This window comes from Netta rufina (genome assembly GCF_964035555.1).
Source record: "Netta rufina genome assembly, chromosome: 2".
Classification (NCBI taxonomy): domain Eukaryota; kingdom Metazoa; phylum Chordata; class Aves; order Anseriformes; family Anatidae; genus Netta; species Netta rufina.
The window spans coordinates 96,740,981-96,762,709 of NC_140124.1; the positions used below are offsets into that span (position 1 = coordinate 96,740,981).

A 21,729-nucleotide genomic window follows, 5' to 3' on the forward strand; every position below is an offset into this window, starting at 1 on the left:
GTCAAACATTGGAAAAGGCTTCCTAAAAAGGTGGCCGATGCCTGGCAGTGTTCAAAAGAGGTTTGAATAATGCCCTCAGTAATATGCTTGCACTTTTGGCTAGGTCTGAAGCAGTCATGCAGTTGGCCTCAATGGTAGTTGTAGGTTCCTTACAACCGAACTATTCTATAAATAAAAAAAGCAAAGTAGTTCCAGAAGACTAATACTTTCCACTTAAGCTCTCACACATCTTAAAAAAAAGCTCCTTTAAAAGGCAGAGGTAGTGTTTTATGAAGTAAATCTAATTAAACCTTAGGATCTTTTTGAGTTTTACTACCCATTTTTCAGATTTTTTGAAGTCTCACCAACAGCACAATTTATTTTTATTTTTTGCTTTTCCTTTCTCCTATCCCCCCAAAACAATTCTGTTCTTCACAATTCCACCCAGGCCCTCCCCCCAAAGTCAGGAAACTTTCATTTACAGTAGCCACATCAGACTTCTGAACCTGGAACTAGCCATTCCCCACTCAATGAAGAGGCTGTTTTATTACGGTAAAGATTTATTTATCATTTTTCACATGTCAGACCAAATGGTATTTACACAACAGTTCAAAATACACAGTATTCAGACTTTAAACAAGCAATTAACTGCAGCCTGTAACAAGCTGTACAAGCAGTATTCAAATACTCACCGCTACATAATTCCAGTTAAAAACCATGATCTGTAATGCTCCCACAAGCTTCTATACCTGAAAAGTTTTAGTATATCCTCTCAAGAGGAAGACTGCAGTTAAAAGAAGGCATATACACAAGCCTATTTAAGGTCATCACTCCAGCTGTCAGTACTTTGCTTCACCTGAAGTATCATCTGATATACTCTCCCTTAAGCCACATGATACTTGTAATGGCCCTTCTTCAGAAGTACTGTCTGCATCATCTCCAGGGTTAAATTCTTCATTTTCTTCTTTGGATTCCTCTAAAGCCAGACTTTTCAATGTCTCAAGATTGTCGGTTTCTTGCCCTGTTAACCTCTGGAAAAATGCAAAGGACAGAGAAAGTACCAAGTTCACATTGAGTAGTAACCAGTGAAATACTGCACGAAGGATTGGGCAACCCGAATTATATACTACAATCAATTCCCTAAAATTAAACTAACACATTCAGTTCACTTTTTAACTAGAGATAAAGTTACTGTGTCTTCCAGTTATTCTAGATTTGAATGTAACTTCTAGCACTTGATTAACAAACTAAAACAAGTTCTTAACCTAGTCTGATCTTAAGGCTCAGCTCTGCTGACTTTTCTTCAGCTAAAGCCTTAAATGAATGGCTTAAGTTAACTACTGAGGGACCACCAGTAAGTTACCCACTACATTAGCATCTTAAGTCATTTAATTTCTGTTAGTTTCACTAATAATCAGCACTGCCTGAAAACCAAGAAGTCAGGTGGAACAAATCAGTGGAGTCGTAGGATTGAACTAAAAAAAAACATACTAAGTTAAAGTTAACTTGATCAAGTTTACTTCTGTCTTAATCATGTAGTTCAAAATAATCAACTTAATTACCACCTCCCTGGTCCAATTGAAATAATCTGCCAGGCACCTAGCCTCTTATCCCAGAGGAGAGAGCTCAATCCATACAAAAACAACCACCATTAACACTTTCCAGGTTCCATGGCTCTGGTATTAGTCTGTAACAGCTCCTGAAACTGACAATCTCTTTCTGTTTCCACAGTATCAGTGACAGAGACACCTGTCCATCTATACCTTCAGAAGTTACCCTACTTCAGGTCTGCAATTTAAAGTACAAAATAAACATGCATTTTTTCATAAAACACTAGCTAATAGAATCAGCCTTAGTTAGTTTTTGCACTGAGACACAGTTGTCTTTCAAAACTTCACTTGAGGTACAGAAACATGCTCTCCTGGCCACTAAAAGCTTACATTTAATAAAAAGCTCTGTACAAAAAACTCAGTGTAAAGTATCAGTTTCCTTACACAAAGATTTTTATCTATTATGCACTTGCATAGAAAAGAATTTCATTAAATAAGCTTTTTAGAGTAGTCATTATTTGTTAAAATATCCTTGTTGATTTCTCACATCTTTTCCTCTACAACACTGCGTTTAAGTAGTTTACATACCTCGATCATGCTGGTCATATAATGCACGTGTTCAGCCAGTGACATTAGCTCTTCATTTTCTTCCTTTAGGCGGGCAATTTCCCCATCTTTCTGTTCAATTTCTTTGTGCAACTGTGTTCAAAAAACAAGATGTTAAAACAGAAGGACAATAGCCAGTGGTACCAGAGTTCTTTATCTTTCACTAGCTACCTTCTCATTCTCTTGAAGGACTTCATACAGAGCCTTCCTCCTTTCTTCAGCCACTTCTTTCCAGTATTGAGATGAAGGACTTTCTGAAGTAAGAAAATATAGTAAGTCCATGCCTAGGACTGAATTCTGGAGATCACCTTAAGACACCTAACTTGTATACAAGTGTTCCTTACACTACAAGAGTAAGATTTCTGTGTAGGGTTTGTCCCACAGGATTTGTTGCAAATTTACAATTAGAGACATGAGCTTACAGAAGACAAAAATCCTACACTGTATTAATGGCTATACAGGCTGAGTCTTCTGGAAGCTGCCTCAGGCATGACAGCATGCTGTATAAGACAGATGGTCACATTTACAACTCTCAGACTTATATTGTACTTTGTTAAAGACAGAAGTCTTATTCTCAAGTCACTGTCCACACTGAACTTAATCAGTCTCCCATTAAACTCAAGATATTTTATACTGGTCCTGAGAAACTAAGAGGTTTCTGCAGCAGCATACTACATCAAGACAGACTTTCATTTTAACTCAGTCATTTGAAAGCCTGCAGATAAGCTAAAGTAATGAACTACTGGACTTCTCAGCACTGCACACCATGAGTTTATGGTAACTGGTATCTGGAACTACTGAATAGCAGACAGATATACATATAATACATAGTATTTACCATACTACAGAGGAAGTACTAAGTACTACACAAAAACACTGAACACTTATCTAACTGACAGAGAAACCATGCTTCAAGTTAAAATGCTATGCTCCCATTAGGATATAAGTGGAAGAAAACATTTCAAGAATTACCACATACTTTTAATGAGATCTACAGCTTGAATGCTATCATCTGTATTCTCATTTTCTTGCCCTTTGTCCACAAACACCTCAGCTTTACAAGTTGAGGAAGTAAATTTGTTATTCCAGAGTTTCCTTTTGACTGAAGATTTCTTCTGCAGAAGACATACAGGTTTAACTTCAGAGCAAAGTTTTTTTTTTAAAAAACAGTTATTTTAATAAGTCAGCTTGCCCACAACTTCAAGCAAGTCTACGAGTTCCAGTTTCTTTACTAGTTCAAGCTTACAGACAACATCCTTAATAAATATGCTTAACACAAGAAGTGTCAAACATTTTTTCTGAAGTACTCTAAGATCACTAGCTTTTAATATTGTTTATTAGTAAAATAGTAAGCCTTGGTGGCTAGTAAGCCACTAGTTAGTGGATTATATGCTTTTTTCATTAATGCTCAAAAGCATTACACTACAAGTAGAAATAACTACAAAACTACAGGTGGTTTGATTCATACCTCGTGACTTCTGCCAACCAGGCAACCTTTTGCTGAAGGCTGAATCATTTTAAGAGTCTGTCTTGGGGCAGCACTGCATGCAGCATCTGTGAGGTATTTCTGAAAAGACAAACATTGCTTCAGAGAGTTGCCACACTTTTCACATAAACAGACACTCACGAGTTTATCATGCTTCTAATTACCGTAAACCATCGCTCATCTTTTCAAGAAATGATAGTCAAGCCTACTTCAAGGCTCGTGCAAAAAAAGATCTAATCATTTACAGTAGAGATTATCTTGATCATAGGAAGTTATGCTCAGTCTCTGCCCTTAGCCTTCGTAAGGGAACCTGAAGAAGTCATAGCACAAATATTATGACTACATTTCAAGGCTGTGTAAAATGCAGAGGAACACATACACTGCAGCTGAAGCTCCCACAGCTGTACTTGACAACAGCAGTATCAATCTCTGGGGGACAGAGACAAAAGTCACTGCAATTGTAAGTTTACTTGGCAAAGGCATTCACATTACTTTAAGCAGTACCCGTTTTTATTACCTATGAACACACCTCAAGTGGCATTCATTTAAATAGATATGTTGCTTCGATTATCCACTAAGCTGGAATTCAGGGCTTCCTTGCTTGGACCCAGATGGGCTATTGTTTTGTATAAACAGTATGTTTATCACCTTTCTTGTCATGCATAAATACCTATTTCCTGCATTAAAGATTCCTGGTTGGGTTGGTTACATGGCCACCATGGGACAGCAAACAATGGCAGACAACCAAGCAAAAACAGCCAGAATACAATGCCACGCCAGCGTGAGAAAGTTACTGATTCACACTGTGCTTCGTATGACAAGAGTTCGCCTTTCCCACGGTAGTTTCTGCCACCAATTACCCCACTGTTGAACTACAGGACAAACACTAACTACTGTGGGAACAGGAATCACACCGTGTGGCAGACACTGCTTGCTGCTATTGAGGATTAGAGTTAAGTGTACTCTGCCAAGGAACTATTGACCAATGCTTGAGTTAACCCATGGCACATACATATTTGAAAGTACAGGAAGCCTGACCTATCAAATGGCTGTTTTCATTAATACCATGAATTCTCATTACAATCTCTCTGCCCTCATGACAGAGGACTATTAGACTATTTTATATTGCATTTGTACAATTCCAATTAGGGTCTACATTTAGCCATGAAATAGTCTTGTACCAAGAGTAACTGAATTATTGGGTAACTTCTAATCATTCATCTCTTAAAAAAAAAGTTAGTGGAAACATCAATTCCAAGGCAACTTAAGCTGGCTTGGAAAGAAGCCTACCTACATACTTCAGTTAAAGCATGCTCTGGTCAAGATGGATTTAACTTTAAGTTCCTTCCAGTAATAGATAAAGGTTACAGAGCCTACTCTGCAGAGCCCTTATGGGCAGACTGAGTCAGTACTCAAAGTGCAACAGGCAGCTGGCATCTAGAAGTCACATGGACAAACAGCAAGCTACCTCAGTGTCAAACTAAAAAGGACTTCAGCAACAGGTTCCTGTGCATGCCTTTAGCAGATACAAAGCTTGTGTCAGACTGACAGGCTGCTTCCCAGATACTGGCCTGTACAGGGCCTGCACAGAGCAAGTAGTATGTTCTGGGCAACCTTGATAAGTTTCAACTTTATGTGGGAAGCCATAGTAAGTTTTAACATCTATTCTTTATCTGTGCCTGTACCTCAGCTGCAACACATCAGAGAGAGTATACCTGCAAAGATCCCGATGACTTCTCCGCGTTCAACTTTTGTTTCATTTTGGAATTCATGGGGATCCCTACAGAGACAAAACACACAAATAAACACAGAGACGAGCACGCTTGGCTGCAGCACCACCTCAGAAACACCCTAATACCGCAACATCACCCCACGGCCTCCCACCAGGGCACCCAAACCCCACCCATCCCACACGGTTACCGACCCCTCACGGCCCAGGGCCGGCTGAGGAGGGCACCTGGCCCAGCAGCCCCCCGCCCCCCCCCCCGGCCGCCCCGCTCACATCGCCTCACGCCCAAAATGGCGGGAGCGCACCCCTTCGTGGCCCCGCCCCCCGCCGCCGCGCAGCCAATGGGGAGCCGAGCCCGCAGCCCGCCAAGCCCCGAACGCCGCAGCGCAGCGCTGCCGCCCGCCCGCAACGGCCCCCAGCGAAAGCGCGGCTCGCGCTCAGCGGCTGCAGCCCCGCGCCCCCTCACCCGCCAGCAGCAGCACGCGCGCGCTCTCCGCCGCGGACCGCACCCTATGAAGCGGCGCGGCTTGCGGGTTCCCGCCTCCCCTCCCGTCACGTGACCACGAGCCAATGGCAGGCGGCGCTGGCCCCTCCTTGCCCCGCCCCACCTGTGGTGGCGGGAGGAGGGGGGGGGGGCGGTGTCGTGAGGTAACGCCTCTGAGGCGTTTTATTTCTCCTCAGGTTATCTTCTCCTGCTGTAATGACAATTAACTATCCGCACAGTGAAGGTCGCGCTCCTCGCAATCAAGGTCTCACCGCTAGCCTTGGACGGCTATCAGCACTTTTTTTTTTTTTTTCAGGCAGTATTGTGAAGCTATTAGAAATTATTATAATTACAGGCAGAATTGTATGGTAGTCTTCAGTTTGGAAATGAACTGTATGACACGAGGACGTCTTGAGAGTCGTGGTCTGACAAAAAATTAATAATAATAATAAATCTTAATAAATCTCTCTCAACAAGTACAAGGAAACAGAGCTGATCTCCCTTGCGTAAACTTGCTCAGTCTCCCATTCAGTGGTGACCCATTTAAACTCTAATTGTCCTCAACATCCTCTGGCAAAGTGTTTCCAGCGCTCAAGCAGCCATTGTCTGAAGAGCCCCCGCCTTTATTTTTGTTCTTTTAAGCCCTATTCCCATAGCTTCACTCTATGTCCCCAGGCCCTGAGCTGGAAATGATAACAAGCAGCCAGTCCTCACCTACCTCCTCCTTTCACAGATCCCCCTCCAGTTCTTTCTCCCGGGTCTGCTCCATCATTCCTGTTCCTCCCGCATTTTTTCACTCAGTCCTATTCCTATTATCTTGAATAACACAGTGCCATCGGCAAACTGTCACCTCGGCAACCTTTGCCTTTAAATAAAGTAAGCTTCACGAAGAAAACAAAAATAACACATGCAGAAATGTCTAAGTTACTATCGCTTTGTTACAGTTGTAAAAAAGTTTTTGTGCTTTGATTTAAATCTTGTTGATTCTAGAATAAAATTTTAATTTCCCATTTTGCAAAACACTAGCAGATACACTAAGCTCAACATAATTCTTCACTTCAACATAATTCTTTCCAGCATTAAATCTCCTTTCAGAAATATGTGGATATGGGTAAAGTATACATGAAAATAGAAATGATTTTAATATATGAAATATAAATACAACAAAATATTGTTATCTAACAATATAAATAGTATTTTTAATAAAATACACAGCATGAATTGCATTATTATATACATTTTTTAAATTATATGCGTGCATAGATTTATATGCATGAAAGGCAATGCAATTTTACAAAGCAATTTTATGGCCGTGATACAATATTTGTAATGCTAATGTTCTCAAGCGAAACCTACTCAAAGATAGCCTTTTCAAAATTCAATTTTAATTTATAAAAAACTTTTCAGGTAAACTTACAGCTCAGAAGTGGAATAACTGCTTTTGGAAATGTTGGTAATTGGAAAGGGCCAAGGTAATGGGCGGTGGTTCTGATGTGACAGTTCTGTTTGTTTGTCCTTTTAATCTGTTCCTTGCTGGAGGCATATGATCTGGAGTTTTATTACAAAGGTGCCACTCCTTCAATTTATCCAGCTGAAGAACACGTCCTGTAATGAACTGCTGTGTCTCAAGAGTTTTCCTTCTGTTCAGTTTCTTCAGTTTGAAAGGGTTTGTAAAGAATCCCTTCACCATGTCAGAAAGAACACCGAGAGCTTATTATTAGAAGCTTATTCATAGTCTAACTGTGGGAACCAGCATAATTATATATCAAAAACAAACAAACAAAAAAATCTCACAGAAAGGTTTCAGGTTGATTTTTTTGGTAATAATTTCCATTTTTGTGACTGAAAGTTACATTTAATTAGGGGTTTTTATCTGAAAAAAATCTGTCAAGTCCAATACTAGCAGAATATACATTTCTTCAGATTGAGTGCAATATACTGCCATTTCTGCTTGTTTTGTTTCATAAAAAATAAAACTCGGTGTGATGAATACTCATGACTATTTGCACTTCAAGTGAGCCTGAGCAAACACGCTGAGGTTTCCCATAGAGCTCAGCCAATTTGTTAGATTGTTCACGGCAGCGGAGAATGTGTACTTTTTAGGGCTTTTATACTGTATTGCTGTTGATAAATGTTATCAGTTCTTCCAGCACATAATGTGTGTGGAAACTTCCTAAGCATTGTACAGCACTGGAGGGTTTGGACTGAGCTGTCTGAACCAAGTGCTGGCAAAATGGCATTTTATTTGACAGACGTATTGTGCCTTTTGTCAAGGCCTTTCTTTTAATCCACAGAATTAGCAAGCTCTGGGGTACTTAAATATTCTTTCTATTTCTATCCACTATGTTTAGTGCAGGTAAATTGCATTATTATTTTGTATCTCATAAATTACCTTATTACAGAAATATCACAAATGCTTTCCTGGGTATTAGCATTTAATGTAAACAACTGCTGTGACTGTTCTAGATGCAGAGAACTACGGCGGAGGGGTTCAGGAGACCCGGTGCAGCGCTGCGCCTCTGAAGCATGTGAACATCTTATCTCACTCTGCTCTGGGTGCAAGCCAGGGAGTGGGAGTGAAGCCCTGAGGCTGGGTTTTGGATCTCTGAATCAGCAAGCGGGAGCTGTGGCTCTCGGGATGCCGTGCTGCTGTTCTCCTGTCTCTTCTGTCGAATAAAAGTGCCATTTATTTTAGGGGATGAGAAGAAAAGCTGAGAAATCCTGGGCTGCACTGAATTATTCGTTGTTCGTAGTCTACATCTCGCTCAGCTGCCGTCTTCTGAGAGACTTGGCTCCCAACGTGGCATCTTTGGGGGATTCCTCAGAAGTCCCCAGACAGCTCGGAAGAAAACCGTGGGCATCCCGAGTGGACTGAGCACGAACCGCTCCTGCTCCCAGCCTGCCGGTGTGCCCATGGAAAGCTCCCCTGCCATCCAGCCCCTGGGTGACACTAGGTGGCAGCCTGGCCTCGCTTTGCCCAGCGCTTCCCCACCCTCACTGTACTGGTTTCCCTGCATCACACAAGGCTGTATTCTAATAAAACTCCAAGGGAAGGATTATATACACAACACACTCCGGGTGTAACTCACAAGGCAAAGCAGGTTTTCCAGAATGGCCACTGCTGTAAATTAAATCTCTCCAGAGAGTTTGCAGTTTCTTTCTGTGCGGAAGAGAAAATTGTCCTGTTAATAGTGATCATTAGTAATCTGAGGGGAAAGATTAAAAGAAAAATCTACATCTCACCTTCTGAATTTTTCCTCAGGGAAAAGGCTAGGAATTGATTAATCAAGCTAATTCCAATTCTGTTGACTGACAGTACTTAGAATCCTGTTTTCAGACTCAATAATTAAAACAAGTTGTTTGGAATTTTACTTTTGTCCTCGCAAGCACCTGCTGAGCAAACACAAAAACTACATTGGAACGTAACTACCTTTGTCACGCTGGTACACCTGTCTAATGGAGACAAATGCATTTGCACAGCACTAGCTGAGAACATGTTAAAAATGACACAGCACAGTAACAAAGTCAATTGGCTTTGAGACACCAAAACATTTTGTCTGATGGAATTTGAATCGCAGGTTTACGTACAAATTGCAGGCAGAGACACTCACTTTTAATATGCAGTTCAGATATTCTCAGAATACATGCTACAGTTTTAGAGATGAGACGTGTATTTCTTAAACAAAACCAGACCCATGCTGTTTAAGAGATCCTGACCACCAGACTCAAAGAGGCAATTGTCTGTGCGCCCATGTTTGGGGATGCCGCCTTCCCAGCTAAGGTGCTGAGAACCTTTAGCTATTTTTGACATCGTAACTGCACATACTCGGCACTCCTAAACAGGTCAGAAAAGAACAAACTGGACAAGTGAAAAATGAAAAACACATAATCATCTTTATTTATATATATATATATACACACACTCAAATGCAATTATTAAGATAGAACAAACCCATCAAAAAGTAGGTGTAGTTCAGCCAAAGTTGGATCAATAGTTAAGGATCAATACATCATATGCCCAAGAATGTATGGTCCATTTTATGACCAGAGTCCTACAGCTAAAAGGCGGGACGCAGGGAAATGATGAATGAAGCTTAATGCCGTAGCGATAGCTGTGGGGTGGATGCACAGTTGTCCACAGCATGCTGTAAGGAATGTTTTCCACATCAAACATTGCCATTTCTCTAGACAAAAGCATTCCTGTTATGCCTTAGAAACTAATGTTTGCTCTAAAGATAGAACAGAGTGAATTACAGTATACTCTGAAGTACATGAAAGAGTTTTAATTGCCACTAATTTGTCTTGTTTGAATTTACAAAGGAATACTAATTTATTTTTGCCTCATGCATAAACATTTGGCACTGAATTAATCAGAGCTCTGTGTTTGAAGTGAGTAGCTTCAGGGCTGATACAACTTCTAACATATGCGGCCAGTACAATACAAAAGGGAAGTATAAACAGAAAGATAACAGGCTCCATCTCATCTCCTCCTATCTACGTCTGTAACTTATATATCAATTTGTTACAATCCTTTAAAAAAATAAAACGAATTATTAAGTTGGAAATTTAGAGCATTGGCATTAGAGTGCAATCTTGCCCACATGCTTATAAGAAAACTTTTAATTCTGAAAACAGGAGATAGAATCTGAAATCATATCAATTTTGAAAAAATACATAACCAAGTTGTTTAAAAATAAATAACCAAGGTATATAAAGTTATCAATCCTCTTTAATTTGCAGAAAATCCCACAACGTATCATGTAACCAAAATATGAAAAAGTACAGTGCTTATCTTCCCTGAAAACAGCACGAAAACAGTTAAATGGAGAATAGAAATACAAGTTTATCACAGCAGAAAATAAAATACATATATAAGCAACCGACTATTTCAGACTTGCAGTGCTTCTCAAAACTATGTTTCTCAAACATCTCTCTATCACCCAAGGATAACTATAGCAATAACACATTTTTGTGACAAGGTCTTTCCTTCATGGGCCATGCTGCCTGATTCCGTATTTCTCTGGGGTGACAACTGAGCACTGTCACCCCTCTGCTGCTAGACAGAAGCCCGTAGGGATCTGCAGACCTTCGATTCCCCAAGGGCTACAGGACTACAGTGACACCGTAGCAAAGTCCTTCTCACACTGAGTGGAAGAAAGACGAAAGGACACCAGCTCATTTGTATGTGCAGCTTTAACCAAGCTGACCCAGGCCGCTGACCATTTAGCTCAGCCTGGATCTAACATGCACGAGAAACACAGTTTTTTGCTGTGCTAATGGGATTGAAACCTAAAAAAGAACCCTTACGTATTTTGCATATACTGCCACAACCTACTTGTCAGGTTTGTTTTGTATACCACCCACATTTCTGCCTCCTTTCCTTCGTGATGAAGTTTGTACTGATTGAAACAAGATTTGAAGAGAGAGGCAGTCTCCCATTAGACCAAATGACACAGTTGTAAAAAACACGCTGGCACACAAGCACACAAGCCTCTTTTATAAATGGTACAGAGTTGCATAACCGCATAGAAGCATAACAATATACAATTGTCAAGAAAATTATACAATTGTCAAGAGAACTGCACAATTGTCAAGAGAATTATACAATTATACAATTGTCAAGAGAATTACAGATCAATATAATTTAAACATTTATTTTGCTAGGTCTTAACTCCCCTGTCATTCAGTAGCAGCAATGCTACTTCAGTAATAATGTCTGTTATTTTAACTAAAATGTTGATATATTATTTTTCTACTTTTTTTTTTTTTTTCTACTATATGAGCTGTGCTTTTTTATACTATATAATGTCCTTTTTCCTACTCTATGAGCTTCGTCATTGTGCACTGTGGAGAGAAAGAAGCACAATGTAGGACAAGACAGCTATTACTTATGGCATTCTTAGTGCAGGTATTTCTGTGCATATGCTCATATGTATGATAAACACACTTTAATTGTTTGGTCTACTAATTTGTATAAACATTGCCAGGATATCTTTATTAGCCGGTGGAAGAGAAGAAAAAGTCCTTCACTGAGTTTGGTAAGGGAGGCATAGGAGGAGGATCAGCAACCTTTGCACAAGCAACTTGGAGCAACTTTAGGCCCTATCCCCTTCTGAATTTCTGTGAAAGGATTTGAGCGGCCTCTTGAAAGCCCTTAAGAAGAAATACTGTTCTTGTGCCAGCACGACATTAGACACAAATTTTTGGACTCACTCCTTTGCCCAGGGCTGGGCAGCTGCCCGATCCCTTGTGCATAGGACAGGAGCTGTGGCCGCATCCCTGTCCGTACAGCTCCCTAGGGAGGGCAGCTGGAGTCGCTGGGCTGGAAGAAAGCTCCTTCCTTTCTCCTTGGCAGATGGGCGATGTGCCAGTTCCCTCAGAGGGCTTTCTGTGCCGGGGCAAATCCCCTGGCAGTATCGGTCACGGCAGCACAACACGGGTCACAGGCTGAGCACGAGTCAGAGCTTAAAATAGCAGGGGACAGAGATTGGGGTTTCAGGCTGCAGCATGGCAAACAAAACTGCTCTGACTGCAAAAGGGGGATCTAAACTCAGCTCTTGTTACGGCCGGGCTGGTGTTTTCATTAAATAATGTTGGTGTTTTGAAATAGCCCCAGCAATCTAGAGGTAATGTATTGCTACTTTTTAGACACCTTGCTCTGCTCATGGGGTTGTTTTCACTAGCCATTAACACCAGGAGTGAGCACTCTTCCAGCAGCCCCCAAAAGGGTAAGAAATGGTCTGTTTCTGCCCTGTTCAAGACAACGGGGGAGTGTCCCTGCAACAGGGAAGGCAAGATGGAGTGTCTGACTCAGAGGGCTTGGCTAATGGCGGGGGAAGACGAGGAGATCTAAGGGCCCAGGCACGACAGCTCCCCGTGAGACGGGCACTGGGAAGGTGTCTGAGGGAAAGCATGCGAAGGAGAGGTGAGCTAAAGGGAAATAGCCAACAGGAAGAGTTGTGAGGCGACAAAGGAAACCAGCAGAGACAAGAGCAGAGTGCAAATAAAGAGTAAAAAAATGACTGAAATTTACAGGAGTTTATCAGAGAGTGCCCATCGCCACTCTGAAACACAACCAAACAAGCCAGGCAGTGCCTGCACTTGCCTTCTGCTTGTCATCTTGTGTAACACTCTTGCTTTTCGTGAGTCACAGACACCACCAGGGGGGAGGTGGAAGAGGTGCCTTCACCCCAGCGACCTATTTTTTACCGTAGTGGCAGACAGACCGTGGCGAAACAGCGAGTCGCAGCCAGCACGAGGCAAACCCGAGCTCCCCGCCATTTCAGGGGCACCCTCCTCCTGGGCCATTTTGGGTGGCGAGGCTTCCCCTGCCATGCCTAGGGGGGGGACGAGGAGGGGTGGATAGTCAAATGCCCAGACACTGAGGTGAAAATGTGTTTGCTGCCTACTCGTCTTTAGTCTTGCAATTTAGAGAAATGCTGGCAAACGCGAACTGTGCCCTTGCTTCTCTTTTGTGGTGGAGGTGGTGTGAGGTGGGAGGTGTAAGCCTTTCCTTTAGCGCAGGAATACAAACGCCTACTTTTCGTCAAGGATTAGGCTGAAATAGCAACTATTTATTTCTAAAAAAAAAAAATAAAATAAATAATAATAAAAAATAATAAAAACAACGCGCAGACCTCCTCAGGACACACCTCAGCTGCCACAGAGGCAGGGGGGCTGCTGCTGCCAGGGCTGTGCTTGTGGGGGGGGGGTCACCACCTCACACGTTATGGTCAGTGATTGTTTTATTTATTTTTTATTTTTGATTCAGTTTGCTTTGCACACAGAGCTGACAAAGTGCTTTAGGCGGAATTAAGCGAGAAGGGGCCGCCACAGGGCGAGGGGCAGCTACCACACAAGATGGGGAGGGGGGAGGGGGAGCGGGCGGGGGCATCGCGTCATGTGCTTCCCCCCCCCCCCCACCAAGTGCGTTGAGCAACCCCATCCGGGGCCCTGCGGGTCACGGCGGCGGGAGGAGGGGGGAGCGGCCAAGAGGGACACATTTTTTTGGCGTGGCGATGGGTCAGAACCGCCCTAACGCTGCAGTTCTCACTTTTTAATGCTGTTAAAAACCAGAGCCAGCGGCTGGCGAGCCACCTCAGGGCTTCACAGCGAGCAGAATACGATTCTGTGTTTATGTCCCCCCCTCCCGAGGTGCGCTTGGTACGCGCCGGCGGGCGGGCTCTGCGGGCAGGGCGGCGCCTGCGTGAGTCAGGCGCTGCCATCTTGCGGGCTGGGTGGCGGCGCGCAGCTCCCGTCCCGTCCCGACCCGACCCGACCCGTCCCGTCCCTCCGCGCTCCCGCTGCCCTCCGAGGACCACCCGGGCGAAGGGAGCCCAACGCCGGCGCCTCTATGCCCGCCGCCTTCCCTCGGAGCCACTAGCGCAGGGCCCGCCGCCTCCTCCTCCTCCTCCTTCTTCATCCTCCTCCTTCATCCTCCTCCTCCCTCCGCCACCATTTCCCCCGGCAGCGGGGCGCTGAGCTAGGCTATGGGGACCAGGCTGGGGCTGAGCGGCGGCAGCGCGGGCGGCCCGGTCAGCGCGTCCACCGCCGCGGGGATGGGGGGGCTGGGCGGCTTCGTGGCTTTCTCTTGACATGGCTCCCCGCCGCGCCGCCAGCACCGCCAGCGCCTCCTCCTCCTCCTCTTCCTCCTCCTCCTCCTCCTCCTCCGCTGCGCCTCCTGCGCCCGCCGGCTGCGGGTAGCGAGCGAGACACGGGCTCGGCCTCCTGGCGGGAGTCTCTCGGCCTCTCGGTTAAGTTTGGGGCAAGTTTCGGGAGGGGGGTGCTTTTTTTTTTAATTATTTTAAAAATTATTATTTTCCCTCTTTTTTTTTTTTTCCCCCTTAAGGAAGGGTTAATACGCCTTTCCCCTCTTTCTTAACCCGGTCCGACGAATTTGCTAAAAAACCTTCAACCCGCCCCCCCTCCCTCTGCCAACCAAACCACCTCGCGTGGAGGGGCAAAAAAAATAATAAAAAAAAAAAATGCCTGGAGAGAGGAAGAAAATCACCTGATAGTCGTGGGGGTTGCTTTAAGTAAAGGGGGGTGGGGAGGTTTAAAATTGCAGCCCCGGCTTGCGATTTAAAAAAAAAAAAAAAAACCTTCTAAATTGATTTTTATTATTATTTTTTTGTTGTTGGTTTCGGCACCGAAATCTGTTTGGCGAGAAGAAGCGGAAGCGAAACCCCGCTCTCCATGTCTGCCAAGTCGTGACCATGAAGTGAGAGGGGACAGGCCGTGCTACTGTGGGGGTCCCGCCGCAGCCTCTGCAGGGAGAGGCCCGGGGAGAAGCAGGAAGCGTTGGCCATGCACAGCCTCGGCTGACTGTGCTCGCTGTGGGGCTCAGCAGCGGCAGAGAGAGAAGGATCCCCGGGGGATCAGCAGCCCAGGGAGCCTGCGAGGTGTTGGGGGATGTAGGGCTCTCGTGCTGGGAAGGAGTCTGGGTTCGGGGCGGCGGTTTGGGGTTTAGTCTCTAGGTGAGATAATACTGGCCCTCAACCCCTTGCCAGCTTCTCGTCCGTGGCCATCATGATCCCTCTTCCCTTTGGCAGCAGTAGCCTCAGGGCAGCGATGTGCCTGATGATGAGCAGAGTGGTGTTAGAGGTGACTCCGCTGTTTTTTCTCTTTGCTTCCCTGCGAACCAGCGCTGTGTTGTCTGTAGTTGATTTTGTTGTTGGCAGAGAAATGTCATACTTCCCGGGATGTGCACTCCTCCTTTGCACCCTTTTCTCTGCTCTCCACCAAGTGTAATCGTTTTAAAGGAGGAAAAAAAAAAAAAAAACGGGCAACATAGCAATAGTGGAAATCTGAGAATAATACTCAGTAGAGTCATGAATCCGGCTGGGGTAAAACGCAATTTGTAGTATCAGCTTCGTTTTTTTTTTTGTAAGCAGAACAAAAATTACCCCCCCCATGGATTGGGCTTGTGCCAGTTGCTTTTTATTGTACACATAAATTGTGATAAGATTTTTTTTTTTTTAATTTTCTCCATTCTCACCCACTTATTCCTGCGGCTAAACTGTTCAAATTTGTTTTCTTTAAATTTCTTTTTTTTTTTCTTGGTTTATTGTCAAACCTGTTTGTTGTCCAGCCATGGCTGGACAACTACTTTTGTTTCTTGACCCCTCCGATACGACTTTCTCATAAAATACTGCCTGAGGTGCGGTTTTGGGTTGCACTCGCGTTTTATCTATTCAGTCGTATTAGCAGGAATAAAATGACTTGTTTCTGTTGTACTTGAGTCTTATGAAAAAGTGCCCATAGCTTAGCGACAGTTTCCAAAGGCTTTAGTACCACCTGTATAACAAAATGGGGGACCCAAACTCCCGGAAGAAACAAGCTCTGAACAGACTTCGTGCTCAGCTTAGAAAGAAAAAAGAATCTTTAGCTGACCAGTTTGACTTCAAGATGTACATTGCCTTTGTGTTCAAGGACAAGGTAACTTGGTTTTTGTTTCTCTGCTCTTGTGTTGCAATGCAAACTTTGAGTTGATTGTGAGGGGCCAAATCTTACTGCCTGATGCATCTTAAGGATAGATCCTTATGTTCCGTTGAATTTTTTTACATTTTCTTATTGCTAATTGGTATTGTATTTGACCAGTTCTTGTGACAGTTTGGCTTTCCTTTTCAGCTGTTTGTCGTTTTGTAATGCAGAAGGCACCAATGCCTTATTAAATGATCAGTTGGTAACTTCTGTGTTGAATAAATATTTATCTGAGTTGATGCTGTACTTTATTCAGCATAATTAGGATCTGAATGGTGTAATGGTTTGCAGTGAAACAGTTAAGACGAGAAAGACCTGGCTGGAATGATTGCTAATCCTACTGTATTTATCTGGCTAAAGCAGAAGGGAAAAGCCAGCAGTTGAAGGGAGTGGTTGCAAAAGGCAGTGTTGAAATGACCTGAGCATGTAGACACGTGAAACTGCTGCTGACATCTTGAAAGGGAGGGAAGAGGGGAAGTCCTCGTTTACATGACTATGTTGTAGTGGAAGACTACTGGATGCTGTACATGTGGACGATACTTCTAAAGTTAACTTTGAGATGGAGTTGCAAGGGGGTTTCCACTGGATGTGAAGAAAAGGAGATGCTTAAAATAACTGGGGTGAAGAAACGATGAGTGAGTGAAGATATAAATAGACAAATGCACAAAAGGAGGAAGTGAATGCACATGAACACTAACATTGCTTAATCTGCTCAAATGTATAGTTCCCTTCACTCCATGGAAGTTACCTCGTTCTAATGGAGACTGTTCACTGAACTTCATTGGGAAGCTTCCCTAAAATTTTGAAGTCCAGTTTGCCTTTGTTCATTAATTCTCATGCAAACCCTGCTGTATATAGTGACATATTTCTAGGTATTATTCATAGTAATAGACTATTGAGCTAACTTGTATCAAGAGTACAGTTTATTCTTTTTTTTTCCTTCTGTGCTCTTTGTTCTAACAGATACAGTTTCCCAAGAAATATTAGGGTGTAATCAGTGATAATAATTAGATTTTCTTAGCAGATATGGGTCCTAATACGCTTATATCAGCACCTGATTGGTTTCAGTTGTAACATTCAGACTGCTTTGTAGAAATTCATTGCAAATGTCTGTTTTAAATCTCATAAAGCTTGCATATGCCTAAGGGAACTGAGGATGTCTCTCCACCAATTCGCTTAAAGTGGGAGGTTAGCTCAGCCTGGCTTGGTCAGCAAGTGCTTGCCTGTTACGTGTGTTCTGGGTAAGAGGGAGATGGGAGTTGGTAAAATATGCTTTGTTATATAGTTTGTTAGTAAGATTAATGCTTCTCATTAGCTATAAAATCATATTTTTATATTATTACAGAAAATTATAAGTTCTGAAATTAGCAAGAACCGTTTAGAAAGGATTGTAAATCTAATGCAGTGTGTGCTTTCTTTTTCAGAAGAAGAAGTCAGCGCTTTTTGAAGTGTCTGAAGTGATACCAGTCATGACCAATAATTATGAAGAAAATATCCTGAGAGGTGTGCGGGATTCCAGCTATTCTTTGGAAAGTTCCTTAGAGCTTCTGCAGAAGGATGTAGTACAGCTTCATGCACCCCGCTACCAGTCTATGCGCAGGGTAAAGTTGTTTTCTGTACTTTCTGAGTTTTAATTTGGCCATTAAACATTTTTACTTTTTCTTGTGAAACTTAAGGCTAACCGTGCTGCCTTATTTTCTCAACTCTTCTGGCTGAAAATTCTGAGAGCATGTTTTTATGGGGTCTGGTTTGAAGGGTAATTTAGCATGCGCGTTCTGAAACTCTGTTTAAATCTGTAGTGTTCATGCTTTACCTTTAATCTGTCTCATTGAAACATGTTTTGGGAATTATCTCTTCTGCCAGCCTTTTTTATTAATAGGCATGGATAAATTCTTGTAAAAACTCCTGGTTTACAACTAAGTGGTTTTGTTAGATGAATATTAGAACGTAGATGGTCTTTCCCAGGAATGGTAGTTTTCTTAAATCTGGAATTGATATTACCTGGATACTTACATTAAAATTCAATGGGAGACAAAGAAGACTTGAGTTGTTTTGAGAGTAATACAGACAGAAAATCACTGAAGTGTAGTAAGTACGACCTTTTAACACAGTGTCTGTATAGATGAGGTGCTTATCTGTATCTCCTAATGGATGGGCTGTTAATATAGAACTTTACTAATTACAGGATGTGATCGGCTGTACCCAGGAGATGGACTTCATTCTTTGGCCTCGTAATGACATTGAGAAGATAGTCTGTCTCCTGTTCTCTCGGTGGAAGGGATCTGATGAAGCCTTTAGGCCTGTTCAGGTATTTTTTTTTAATTTAAATAATTAACATTTGGGGCGGGGGGAATCTTAGCTTAACCAGTCCGTTGATATGCTATGTGACTTCTGTGAATGTTGAAGTATGTGGGCTCTCTTTGTGTATAAATCACACAATCATTTGAATTCCAAATTGTGCTTCCTATTATTATGAATTGTGATCTTGGAACAAATTGCTTAAATGGAAGAGGATCTGAGATGAAACTTCTGCATTACAATTTTGCATCGAGAGAAACATCTCAAACACTTTAACTCTTCAGTAGGCATCTTTGGCTATTTACATTCAAATTTTTGAACAACAATATGTGTATTGTTTTCTGTATGCACTCTGCAATAATAAGTTATTGGCAGAAATGTGCTGTATTGTTGATAACAGATGTTCTGTCAGCTGAATCTTTTTTTTTATGGAGGCGGTTAAAGTTGCACCTTTGTTTGAATTGTTAATATCATTGTTATGACTAATGTCAGTGTTGGCAGGATGAAACTAGGGAAATCTTTTAAGTTTTGTGCCAAGGCTTAAGGGTGTAGTTGTTGCTACGGTTCCCAATTTCTTTTTTCATAGATGAGAAAAGAAAAGAAACAGAAGTGGTTGTAAAGCCCCAGATTGAATGAAATTCATTGTTAGTGTTTTGAGTTTTCGCTTGGTAAATATTCTATCATTTTATCCCTCATGCACTGCAGGCCAAGTTTGAGTTTCATCACGGTGACTATGAAAAACAGTTTCTGCATGTTCTGAGCCGAAAGGACAAGACTGGAATTGTTGTCAACAACCCTAACCAGTCAGTGTTTCTCTTCATTGACAGACAGCACTTGCAGGTAAACTTACCCTGTCCTTCTCTTTTTCCTTTCTACCTAGAGTGAAAGCTTTTTAAGAATTGTCCTGAATGTTTTTTTCTGAGGAATGTTAGTGGTTTTTCGTGGAAAAACTGATCATGTGTTCATGCTTGCATTTCAGCAGTTTCAGAGGAAACATGCTATAAATAGGACTCACGCATGCAAAAGCTAATTATAGGCCACAGATGTATTCATACAATTTTATGTTCTTGTATTAAAATGAAGTTAAAAGAAAAGACTTCACAGTGTTTTGGAAAAATTAAAACATTGGCTTAGTTTGTGTGATCCTACATAAATCACTCAAGTGGGAAAACAACAAAAAGAATTTAGCTGTTACAGCATTTTGATCTGGTTGTGGTGTGTGTGAAATGGTGGCTTTTACGTGCCTGTGGTGTTCACCCACAACCAGCAGCAAGCTGTTGCTTGGGCTGGGTCTACTGTGGGTCTGTTAGTCTTGTGTAAACTTTCATGTTTAATAGCTTTTCTTTGGTTTTCCTTGCCTCTAGACTCCAAAAAACAAAGCTACAATCTTCAAGTTATGCAGCATCTGCCTGTACCTGCCACAGGAGCAGCTCACTCACTGGACGGTTGGTACCATAGAGGATCACCTCCGTCCTTACATGCCAGAGTAAGGTACTGGCCAGCAAAATGGGGAAGATCACAGAATGCAGCAGTGAATTTCCACTCTCCTCACCACTTTATTCTTTCAGAATTTAGAAGAAAATGGACTCATGTTCAGAACACTATACATTGTGAAACTTGATCATCCTGGATTTTTTTTGTCATTTGTATCTCAGAACTTTAAAAAAAAAAATTTTTTTTTAGTTGTTTTCTGCATGGACCTTGTGAAAGAGAGGATGCTCTGCACACTTCTGCACTGCATCAGCATCTTACTAAAATGTGAAATGAAGGGACTACACTGAAACAAATGTATCTGAAAGCACAAGGTGATCATTTGTGGTGGTGTTCCCATTTGTGCTGGTCATGCCCCCTAACATCTGTGTTAACCATCAGTATTTGGAGGGTGAGAGGTGAATGTAACGGGTTTAAAAGCCTTATAGCTTTGCTGTTAATGATTGTATCAAAGAGCACTATCAGATTCATTTTAATGAACAGAGAAGTGGCTATTACAATAGAAAGTAAATGTGGGAAAGAAGTCGTCTTTTTTTTTTTTTTTTAAAGCAAAAAGATAGCATCTCATTTAATGTGTAGGCATTTTTTGCCTTTTTTTATTTTGCTGGGCCATGTCTGAGTTTACTGGCACTTTGGTTTTGGATCTCTTTCCCCAAGTTGCTGTATAACTGTATGAAAGTATTCTTTTGAGTTGGATGCATTTATACAGATGAGGCAGACCTGGAGTCTGAAGTTGCTAAAGCAGCTAAAAAATAAAGTAAAATAGTAGCTGCAGAAACAATGTTGGTAGAGGATTATTTTTTCTTGAGAGTTGAGACTTGTAGACTTGCTGGTGAACTGTGCAGGAAATACTGGTTTCTAAAACATTTCTTACAGAAAACCTGTTGAGGTTTTTTTTTTTTTTCTTTTTGGAATAGACATTATAAAACAATGTAAAATAGTGTTTGGAGTGTCAAAAGTTGGTTCTGACAGAACATTTTAAGATTGTGCAATGATAAAAGGAAGACTACTGTATAGTTTTGTTGACAAAGAAGGTTCTGCTTAAGGGTTGAGTACTTTACTGGAGTAAAACTGTATAAGCCTGCTCCCTTTGGATAAAACTAGTGCTTACCTGTTTAAAACTTGTATTTAGCTTTTGTTTGGAATTGGAAAAAATTGGAACTTAAATAAATTAGGTGAAAGATGACTGGGCTTATTTGTGGGAATTCTATGAATTGAATTTTACCAGTGTCTTACCTCAGAAGCGTTACCTGTTGCAGACACTGAAAATACACAAACTGTAAAATGGTATTATGGCTAACGTAAAGATTAATGGCAAAGGTGTGCTTACGTATGCAGGGAACATGTTTGCTTTGAAAAGTAGATGCCAGAAATAACTGCGTTACGGGCATGCTGTTGCATTGGTACATGGGTATTTCTAGTTCTTTGATCATAAAATAGTTTCATAGTAAGAGAATATGACTGTCGTTACCTTGATTAGCAGAGCAAATACCCTCGTACCTAATGCAAGAAGTCACTAAAGCGACTCTTGTTCTTCATTTTGGTATCTTCAGAACAACAACAAAAGCCTCAGTGTGGCTTAGCTGGATTTCTGCAGTGCTTTTCAAGTGTCAGCACTGGTGTG

At 42.1% G+C, this 21,729-nt stretch overlaps 2 protein-coding genes across 5 annotated transcripts; one reads left to right on the forward strand and one right to left on the reverse strand.

Annotated features, from left to right (window-relative positions):
• Positions 1 to 537: 537 nt before the first annotated feature.
• Positions 538 to 5,892, reverse strand: GMNN (geminin DNA replication inhibitor). 4 transcript variants are annotated; one of them, XM_084282745.1, is made up of 7 exons: positions 5,860 to 5,892; positions 5,337 to 5,401; positions 3,604 to 3,702; positions 3,115 to 3,250; positions 2,307 to 2,389; positions 2,118 to 2,228; positions 538 to 1,010 (listed from the first exon to the last, which is right to left on the reverse strand). In XM_084282745.1, the coding sequence occupies exons 2-7, from the start codon at positions 5,391 to 5,393 to the stop codon at positions 819 to 821; spliced, it is 678 nt and encodes a 225-aa protein (XP_084138871.1). In that variant the 5' UTR covers positions 5,394 to 5,401; positions 5,860 to 5,892; the 3' UTR covers positions 538 to 818. The 4 variants fall into 4 exon arrangements, with proteins under 4 accessions (XP_084138871.1, XP_084138870.1, XP_084138869.1 ...); XM_084282744.1 differs by having other exon boundaries at positions 5,817 to 5,876; XM_084282743.1 differs by lacking the exon at positions 5,860 to 5,892 and adding an exon at positions 5,624 to 5,635.
• An 8,167-nt stretch (positions 5,893 to 14,059) lies between these two features.
• Positions 14,060 to 20,648, forward strand: LOC311206781 (uncharacterized protein C6orf62 homolog). The gene is made up of 6 exons (XM_084282475.1): positions 14,060 to 14,586; positions 15,005 to 16,271; positions 17,741 to 17,917; positions 18,502 to 18,624; positions 19,320 to 19,454; positions 19,979 to 20,648. The coding sequence occupies exons 2-6, from the start codon at positions 16,143 to 16,145 to the stop codon at positions 20,102 to 20,104; spliced, it is 690 nt and encodes a 229-aa protein (XP_084138601.1). The 5' UTR covers positions 14,060 to 14,586; positions 15,005 to 16,142; the 3' UTR covers positions 20,105 to 20,648.
• Positions 20,649 to 21,729: the final 1,081 nt, after the last annotated feature.